Source organism: Acanthisitta chloris, unplaced genomic scaffold (genome assembly GCF_000695815.1).
Source record: "Acanthisitta chloris isolate BGI_N310 unplaced genomic scaffold, ASM69581v1 scaffold39467, whole genome shotgun sequence".
Classification (NCBI taxonomy): Eukaryota; Metazoa; Chordata; class Aves; order Passeriformes; family Acanthisittidae; genus Acanthisitta; species Acanthisitta chloris.
In genome coordinates this window covers 2,314-12,547 of record NW_008682734.1, presented here as the reverse complement: position 1 = coordinate 12,547, position 10,234 = coordinate 2,314, and the positions used below count along the sequence as shown (strand labels likewise).

Here is a 10,234-nt window from a genome sequence, read left to right as displayed (position 1 = left end):
TACTTTACAAATATGTTTTCAAATCATTGGGTTTTGCCTTGTCTAAGTGATACTATGTTGAAACAATGTCCTTTGGTATAATTTCATGCTGCCAGTTTTCTGAAACTTTCTTATGTAGAGTCTAACCTTACTCAGTTTTCTTAAAAGAGTAAAGTAAGCAATTTTTCCCCTAGGTGAGAGCAGTGTCATAAATAGATGAAACCTTTCTCTCCTAGAGGACTGAAGAACATACTTAGGGGACTGCTTGCTCTTGTAGTGCTGTGTTGGAATGGTAACCTCTTCAGCTTCCACAAAAGGGAGATGGGAAACAACTTCTGGCACAGTGCTATTGGCATGAAAGAGTAAGTATTTTTGTCTTTACGTAGCTGTTGATTGAAACTAGGTAACATGGATTTACTGCAACTTGGTTTTCATCACCTCATTGCACAAACTGTAGAGGTTGAAGAGCAGCGTCAAGCACGTGGGCAGTGATTGGGTTGTTTGCGCCGCCCTAGGGGGGCTGAGCTCGGGTTCGCCCCGGGGCACACTGGGTGTGCGGGGCAGCGGCGCAGCCCCCGCGGCACAAAACACGCACGGTTTGAACGTGTGTTTGTGCTACGACAACATGGTCCTGCAGTTTACTCGTTGAATATACATCAGCAGATGAATGAAGAATAACCATCGGTTAGAGTCCTTGAAATAAACGCATCAGTTTTCTCCCTTCGAAACTTCTTCGACAAGTATTTAGTTCAGCTTTACACAAAAGTGCAAGCACAAGGTTTTGGCTAAGTAACATAGCGAGGAGGAGCCAGCCTTACTTTTTTAAGTATCACTGAGAGAAATCTGTAGAATTAGTTATGTATGATGTCTGCCCACTAGCTGGGTGCTTTTTCTGATTGTTGTCATATATTTGTTAAAAAAAGCTGAAGATAGGAGTTGTGATTTATCATCTTCAGCTGAGACAGCATGAAGTGTATATGCTATTTATAATTTTAAAAAAAGCTCTTGTCAAGTACAGAGACAAATTAGTTAATCTTAAAATGGCTGTTTTAATCTGGCTACAAAGCTATTTTATACATACATGCATAAAATATATAAAATTACATATATATATGTAAAAATTCTTAACTCCATACAAGAAAAAAATAGGGGTCCTGAAATCATAAAGTAGAATTCAGTGAACTAGGCTCTTAAAACAATTGTCATTTTTTTGTTAACTTGCCACTTTGAGCATCTCACCTGAAAATCTCTTGCATGCCATGTTTTTTCTCCTGTAACATAAACTCTGTGCCCTGTGAATTTCTGGGGACTGAATTTGAAATTGCTCCTGCCAACTGTTTATGTCTGGTGTGTATCTGAAAGGCTGACTGGATGAATTGTGGATATTCTGACTGGAATTCACTTGGGTTTAATGACTGGCTGCAGGATCTTGATGCCATTCCAAAAGTCATCCAAAGAAAAGCTCCAGGAGTCCAGAGGATGATGTGGAGAGGAGCTAAGTGCAACATGTACAGAGTATTTTTCAAAGGTTACTCTCTTTTTAGGTAGAATTAGTTCTTTTAGCATAAGATCTGAAGGGCCTTTGTTAGTTTTTTTTCTTTATTTAGGAGTGGGGATTGTTACTTTTTCTGTAGACTTGAATATATTTCTTGCTTATTTTTCCCTATAAAAAGTAAGTTAAGTAAATGAACCTCCTATTATGAGATCCCTGGAAATGTGCCCTGATGAGTGTTGTCCAGTAACAGCTCTCAGACTAGGTATTTACAGTTTAAAGAAGCACAGTTTAGAACAGCTTCAGTGACAGTACCTAAGTCTGGTTTTGTTTTTTTTAATAGCTGAATAACTTCACAACTTGTGACTGGAGTTCTTTTCTTTATAGATGAGATCATTGCTATTTTAGGTGAAGGTACTTTTAGAAGAGTGGTGGAATGCACTGATCACAAAGTTTGTCTTTAAATAGTATATTCTTATTGATGGTGTCACAGTGTTGTTTGTGCTTTCTGGTTGCATGGGTTTATCTTTACTCCCTCTCAGGTTCCCTGTGTATTTCTTTATGGTTTCCACAGTTCCCAGACATGAAGTTATGATAGTACATCATGCTAAAAACATCACCTAGACATGAGGGTTGTGTAGGACTCTGGATGAGGCAGTGGCCTGTTAAGAGGTCAAGGGCTGACGGGGGAAGGTGACCCTGACTGTGGGTGAAGCTGCACCTCCTGCACTGGGCAATCCTGGGGCCTGGACCACCTCACTCCTCATTCCTCCTCTGTAATGAGCAAAGTCTCTGACATCACACAGCTGACCCTAAAGCTTCATCTGTGATGATGCAATGCCATTTGTGTTGTGGCAGTGAGTTTGTTAGACATCAGGCATGTATTTGGTGGCAGTTTTGCTGTGTGCAAGATCGTAGGAAATGACATTGTCTTTCTAGCCACTACAGAGGGCCCCTAACACCTCAGTTCTTAAAGGACTGAAGGCTTGTCATTTTTGACTGGCAGCTGTGTTAGGCTGTGAGATGTAGAAGTTTCTCCAGCATTAGCCCAGCCTTTGTAAACACAGTGAGGAGGTAGATACATATATATATGTTACTGAGTATGTTTTCAGAATGGAAATTATAGTTGTGTTGGTTCATCTATGCACACTGGTTATCTTGTCAGCATGCACTTTAAAATAAAAAACCTCTTCTGATAAGGTTACCATTGTTACAAATAATGTATATGGTGTGGAGGTTTGGGGAATCGTGACAGTAAGTTTATTCCTTTAGCTAGTATTAGTAGCTTACTCTTTTGCTAGAATTTTATTGCCTTCAGTGAAAATGTATAGTTTGGATATTTTAATCTGGCCACAAGGCTGTTTTAGATATAAAGGTAATATATAATTAAAGGATATAGTTATGTTGTAAATAGGTTATGCTGTGAACACATTAGGCTGTAAACATCTTTGTAGTATGACCTTTTTGGATAATTAACTTTAATCCAGCTGTCCACATAAAAGTTACTGAAGATACTGATGAACCTGGTTGTGTTTTCTCAGGAAATGAAACTCTCAGGAAACTGGCACTTCTAACATGTGGAAAAAAAAGCACCCTAGCAGTAAGAAGGTGCCATTTTAATGAGGCTTTATTCAACAGTCCTTAAACTAGTGAAAGACCAAGCACTGCTTTTTACCCTGTAGTGTCACTGATGCTTTTTCTGGATAAGGAGCAGAGACAGCCCTTGACAGTAAGTGTAAGGATGGCCTTTATTTGTTTTAAAAAAAAAAGTTACAAAGGAAGGAAGATCACTGTAGTATTGAACAGATTGCAGTGTGATGACCCAATTTTTTTATTTATTTTAGTAGGTGTGCTGTGGTTACCAGTATTTCAGTTAATGCTCACTGCTAGCTTACAACTGTACAGACTTCACTTTTTGACCCAATTTTTGTGAATTGAACTGTCCTGAGAATTTCCAGTAGGAATTATAGTTTCCAGGGAGCAAGATAAGCTCTTTTGTTTGTCCTGTCAACTGCCTGCATGAAAGAATGTCTAATCTTCAGGGGGCAGGGGTAGAGTTTGGCTGCCTTAACTTTCAGCAGCTGTGCATTTACAGAAGAGCACAGAGAAGCTGCCCCAGCCCTGCCAGCAACACAGCCCAGCTCGAGAAAGTTGTTGGGCAGCTCTGTGTGGAACAGCAGTGCTTGTACTTCTGTACTTCTATGAGGGAAGGGACAAGGCACCCCCACAACTGCTGCCCAGCTGCAAGGGTGCCTGACAGTCCCTCAGGAGCACAGGCCATCAGCTGTGACAGGCAGCAGGCTCAGAGATGTCACTCTTCATGCCCCACTGTAGTTACCAATTGCTGCCACCACAACTTCTCTCCAGGACACAGAGCTGGCAGGAGTGGGGCAGCAACCTCACCCAGCAGGATTGCTTTATGCTGAAAGTCTAGTAAAGGCATGACAACGTGTGAAGGGGATATTTGAAGGAGTTGTTATAGACTGAAGTGCCACACCAAGCTGCCACAAGAGCCATGGACTCTTCACCTGGGAGACTTTTTACAGGTTAATCTGCAAGCAGAACTGCTCTAAGTCTCATTCACCCTATCTACTCCAATGCTGATGGAAATCCCAATGAATAAGCTGGATTTCACTATGGAAGGCCTTAAAATTACATGATTACAGTAGAAAATACAGGAGGTAGAAGGTAACTGAAAGGACAAATGCAGGTTAAGAGTCAAATCTGTCACAGCTCCTGTAAGCTACTTGAGCATAGCTTTAAAAACTAAACCCAGTATTTCATTAACTATAGAAAACAGTTAAAATAAATTGCCATGAAAGCCCTTATATCATGCTTGATACAGGGAGGTAGGATGTAAGAATCTGAAGGACACATGAAACACGAGACTTATCTACAGCTCCTGTTTGTTTTACTGAGCACAGAGTTTCACAGGTCAGTCACCCTCTTCAGCTTCAGACTCCGACTCTGCAACAGAGACACCTCATCAGCAGACTGCCCACAGCTCAGCCCCACAGCCCCAAGTTCAGTCAGTCCCCGCTCTGCACAATAGCTGCTGTTGGATCCCCGTGGATTTCACTGGCAAGCTTTTCAAACAGTACCAGGGTAGGGAGCACACTGCCTCAGAGGGGCAACTGACATCCCTCCCCCTCCAACAGCATTCCCAAAATGAACAAGCTCCACTTGTGAGCCAAACTGCTAGTTACCTTCTTCAGCATTCTTGAGCCATTCAACAAACTTCTTCATCTGCTCCAGAAAATCCTTTTGCAAGATGTGCATCTTTATACCACTTCAGGATGGGCTCTTCACTCAGAACTTCAGCTGCAAGATGTGAAAGAGCAGCATTAACATAGCAAACTGCTGAGAACCCCTGACTGGCAGCTTTTGCTTCCTCCCCTAGATGCATCACATACTCCTTCCCTGGGTACAGCTGGACAAACCTACACCAGGAGTGCCTCCTGTTCTGAAATTCTGAGAACTGTGCATTTGGATTGGCTGCTGGGAGTTTCCTGAGCATTGCCTTTAGGAGCTGCACTTTCACTCCCACTAACAGTCTGGAGTATGTCACAGTTATTTGAGATGGCACACTCTAAGGAAAGTTTCAGTTAACAGCTAAAAACAGGTACAAAAATTCTTTGAAGTTCAAAGTACAGCACAGGAAATGTTTAGCTAGTTTTGTTTCAGAAGTACAATCTAATCTTCATTTTAACAAGTTTCCACATGTGCACAGCATGTTTTTCAGTAACATCTTCTATCAGACATTTAAAAAGAGTCTAGAGCACCCCAGAACATGGTGGTGGTCTCAACCTCTGGCTCTTCACAGTCAGTGTTAAAAGAACTAAGGATACCCTATCATGTATTTTTCCACAACTTAAAAAGAACAAAGTGCCTAAAAAATCTAAATTTAGCTATGAACTACCACAACTCTTAAACAGATCTAGAGTACACAGACAGAATCTTTGTCTAGAGTTGTACCTCCACACGTGCCAAGGACCAGCTTCATGCACCACTGCATTTTACTGCTCTGTTTTTGCAAGCAGAAGCTAGAAAATTCTTCAGCTCATGAAGTGCAGTGTTGTAGCACTGATCTTCCCAAAGGACTTATGACTGAAGCATTCTGCTTCAGAAGCTTTTAAAAGAGCCAACCAACCAAGAACAACCCCTCAAAAAACCCATAAAATTACAATCCCACAGAAGTTACCTTTATAGAAGAGCACCACTATTTTCTGGAAGGCCTTCATGAAGTGAATGTTGTCATAACAATACTCCTGAATCTTCAACAGAAGAGTCAGCTCTGACTGACCTTGGGTGGTGAAGGCAGCAAGTAGAGGGCTGTATTGCTGTAACAAGAACAACAAACTGGCACACAGAGCACTTCACATTTATCACCTGACTCAGCTGGTTTCACACAGCTTCCATCTGCACTGCTTAGAAATGTGCAACCACCGCCCCACCCCACAGGGCTTCTGCAGCAGTCACACGGCCTCTGCCTCAGGAACTTGGCCTCTTATTAGAGGCACCAGGGGAACAGTTCTCTATCATCTAATGCTGTGTCTGCATTAGCAGAGCTTGTAGGCTTTAACATTTAAAAGTGAGCTGGGGACAGATGGGAGCCCAGGCCCTGTGTAAGGGTGCAGAAGTCCATACTGGAGTTACAATACCTTCAAATGCTTAATGGCTTGCTCTGCTACCAGCTCCTCCTTTTTGTTCCATTCCACCGTGCTCATTACACTTGACCAGATTATGGTTACCACAGTCTGTTCCGAGATGTTGTTTTTCTTCATCTCCTCCTTCACGTACAAGATGATCTGCCAGTTAGAATGAAAGTCAGCACAAAGGCACATATGGCACTAAGCTAAATTAAAGTATCTGTTCTAAAGATAACCCAGAATGCTTCAGAACCACAACTAACCTCTCTGATCATACAGCAGGATTGAAGACATTAAAGAAAGACTACAAAGCTAATACCAAGACACCCTGGTCCTAATTTTATTCCTGGTGAGAGCTAAATTCAGTTTTTAACTAGGCATGTATCTTCTTCAGGTTAGTATTCAACGCCATTTTACTTCAGGAGGAGAGGGGACAGGAGGACCTACACCTTGTCCACAAATACTTACATCCTTGAATGGATCTCCCCGTGACATCTGCTCCTGCAGTTCTTTCTGCAGCTCCTTCCGAGCCCCTATGGATTGCTGGTTCCGAACATACTCGGAGAGTTCTTTTAGTCCTGCTTCAGTGAAGTACTTGGAGAAGTGTTCAACACTTTGTTTGTTGGCTGGGAAGAGTTCCTGAAAACAAAGTTTACAAGTTTTTCACAAAACAAGTGTGTTGAGTGCTGGTAAGTGCTATTTACTGAACTAGCTCAAGCAGTAAGTCATTCATTTTAGTGATACTCACCATCAGCCTATTATCCATGTTTACTTTACGGAGACTGACAGCCACTGCATTAATATCTTTCTCATTTATCCACGATTTGAACAGCTTGACTGCAAAAGCTGCAGAAACACCTGTGCAATAGTAAGAGTATTAGTGAAATTCAAAACAAAGGGAATCTTAAGGCCCGTGAGTACAGGGCACCTCGTTTGTCAGACCCCTGCTCAGAGCAGCAGCAGCTGTGCTCCCAAGCAACCCCAGCAGTCTGTAGTACCTCTCTCTGCCCGAGGATACTGCAGCCTCCAGCACATTGGACTTTTCATACCACTCAGCATCACAAAGTCTTCCTGTACTAAATTCAACTCCCCCTGCTGCAGCTTAGGAAGGAGCCTAATCACACACCTTGTGCATCCTGAAAGGTCCCTCTCCAAAACAGTACTGCCTTGCTGGGCAACACTAGTGACAGCAGCAGCCCCCAGTGTCATGCAGCAAAGTCCTACACACAAGCTTTTTGACAAGACTCATTTTCTAAAGTCTTAGCAAGACCTTTTAGGTTGCAGGGCAGCACATACATCTTTGCTAATTCTGTAGATAGTCTATCACCAGATAAAGTTAGTGAGCTCCAAGAGTACTGTCATCAGTTTTCACCTATTTGCCATGTTCTGACACCACCACCCTTCCCTAAAGGAGGAGGTGGTTAACACTCACCTTCTTTAACCAAGTTCTCATTGTAAAGACTGTTGAGAATCGACGCATTAAGTGTCCCATTGGCTAGCAGAATACCCGTCAGCATGGCCAGTTTGTTCCGCTCAGATTCCGAGAACCCTTTCAGGAACAGCAGCAACTGCAAGAGAAAGTAAGAAGAGCTGCCATAAAACTACCATCTCTCACTACACTTTGGCCACTGCCTCTGTGTTGGACACTTTTGTTTCAATTGAGCTATTCAACCAGCAGAAGCAGTAGTCACTGGTAGTCTTCTCCACTAGTCATGCAAGCTAGCTGTTCTTCTATTAACAGCATGGAATGTTGTAGTTTGATAACCCATTTTATGATGTAACTCTTCTACAGAGTGATTAACTAGCAGTATTTGAAGGCTTTTTTTGTCTGCTGATAAAAACCTACTCCATACCTTTTTGACTTCATCTTCAAAGCCTTTCTCCAGGTACTTGTAACGCCTGATTAGCTTGTTAAAAACCTAAAAAGATAGAGAGTACGTTATCTTTTGCTCTGAACTATCATTTAATTAGAATGTAAAAAAAAGTTCAGTAAAGTAGGTCTGAACTCTTTAGAGCACTTCTTAGCTTGGAAGAGTGCTGCTCTACCACTCCCAGCATGCTTCTTAACACCATGTCTTATTTTTACCGAAACTTTCAACTACACAAACATTTAATTTTTGACCACCAAACAGCTTTAAGTTAAATTACACTCACTTAAGCACTAACCTGAGCAAATGCTTGCATGGTTTCTAGGTCTTCCTGTGCCGCAAACACACAGACGTTTGTGCGTGTCATGTCGTCTGCCAAGGTTCCACCTGGGGCTAAAGGATTGCACCATTAGTAGTATTACTCCCTACTGAGTAGGCTCCACAGGAAGAACTCCAATACCCAGAACATGCAACACGTTGTCCTTTCATGAAGGACAGAATGACCGGATTGCTGGAGACACCCTGACCTTTCCATCTGTTCCACTCCTGCACTAGAACTTTTAAAAAAAAAATCAGTGGCTTAGATTTGAACACTTAAATATTCTGACCCCCTACTGCTAAGTGAATTGGCTACGCATCTTATTTACATGTAAGTTAACATGGCCATGAGTTCCTCTTCCCTTAAGGGAAGTGACTGAAGCTGTTTAATCCTAGCAAGTGTCTTTTCAAGTGTCAGCTGTAACACTGGTGCTTTCTAAGTGCCTTTTACATGACAGAGTAAGTCACAGTAAGAGACTGAAATATCTTGAGATGCACATTCAAAAATCAGTGCCCCAGAGATGAGCTTGAAACTTGTGGTTTTTCAGGCTGCTTGACAAACAGGTCACCAACTCCAGTGCCAGAACATCTCATCATCAATTTCTATGTCATCCTACATACAATGGATGTATTTTGTTATGTATTAGTCAGAAACATGACTTCAGAAACAGAGATAAATATTAATGGTATTAATACTAAAAGGTGGTAAGGTAACAGGATGTCAGTTTTATTTCTGGCCTCATCTGACTGAAGATCAAAGTTAGTCTACTTAGCTACCTCTTACAGAGAAGGAGTTGAGTAAAGGACCCCATATCACCATTAATGCAGCAATGCCTTTTTCCTTTCCCTCTCAGCCTCATTCCTAGAAGGAACACTTCCTAACACAGTGTGCACTGGTTAAGACTCTTGAATGTAAACCCACATATAGTATGATTATGGTATGTGCTTACTGGTTGGTGAGCATCTGTTCTTTGCTCTTTAAGCACAGCGTGCACCTGAGTTTACGAAGACTTTTCGTCACCACATTTCACTTCCTGTGAACTTCAGTTCCCCGTGTTTTCTGCTGACTTAATCACCCTCTCATTCCTCAGTTCCCAATGTCTGCTACAGCCCATGACCTCACTATTGTCAACAGCAACTGATTTATAATAGCATTTCCAAGACTAAGCACTTCGGATCCTTCTGTAAACAAGTTTCCTTTCCAAAATAAAAGGCAGGATGTGCAAAGCACAGGATGTTAGAATCCTTCAGGGCAACTGTACCTTGTGACCACAGACCACACACCTAAAGCAAGTATTCGTCTCAGAAGTGAACTTGACTAGAGAGTCAAGTTCTTCTCCCCCCCAAAAAAACCAAACCAAAAATCCAAACAAACAAAAGGACAACAAAAAACCTCAAACCCAAACAATCCATTCTATTTTCTGTTAAGCCACTTTGTACAACTCACATTTTGATAAACAGAAACTGACTCAAGTGAAACTGCAGCAGGTTATACAGAGTATTTCTGTAGTAATTGCTCAGTCAATCACCAAGATGGTCAGGTAATTTACCACAGGTAATTTAAACCCTGTTCTACACACTCAATGGGCTCTTTAGCAGAGTTTTTTTTGCACTGAAAAGTGAGCTATTGCAGAGTCAAGTGAAAAAAGCTGACAGCAGCCATATCCAAGGGACTTACCCAGCATTCCACCAGCCACCAGGATGTCAAAAAGCGTTTCTGCATAGCGGCGATAGTCAAGTTTTGCACCAGAAGCATCAAGAAACTTTGCTACTGCCTCCAAGTCAGTGCCAGTTTCAGTTAAACCTTGAATGATACAGTCCTGGAACTGAGTAGGATCAAACCTCTCTTTTTCATCTGTAAGGAGAAAATGTTCAAATAAAATTGCCACATGCAGTTGTTTGGGTTCTAGTTCCTTATTTCAATCTTA

The 10,234-nt window shown here is 41.8% G+C and overlaps 1 protein-coding gene across 1 annotated transcript in view; it reads right to left on the bottom strand.

Moving 5' to 3' along the window:
• Positions 1-4,091: 4,091 nt before the first annotated feature.
• LOC103805967 (basic leucine zipper and W2 domain-containing protein 1-like) overlaps positions 4,092-10,234 on the bottom strand; it is an 8,441-nt gene continuing 2,298 nt past the window's right edge. The window contains 11 exon segments of the mRNA XM_009078632.1: positions 4,092-4,438; positions 4,678-4,730; positions 4,732-4,792; positions 5,673-5,811; positions 6,133-6,279; positions 6,589-6,759; positions 6,869-6,978; positions 7,553-7,688; positions 7,974-8,039; positions 8,287-8,381; positions 9,985-10,161. Of these exon segments, the coding sequence (XP_009076880.1) occupies positions 4,407-4,438; positions 4,678-4,730; positions 4,732-4,792; positions 5,673-5,811; positions 6,133-6,279; positions 6,589-6,759; positions 6,869-6,978; positions 7,553-7,688; positions 7,974-8,039; positions 8,287-8,381; positions 9,985-10,161 (1,187 nt within the window). The 3' untranslated portion in view covers positions 4,092-4,406.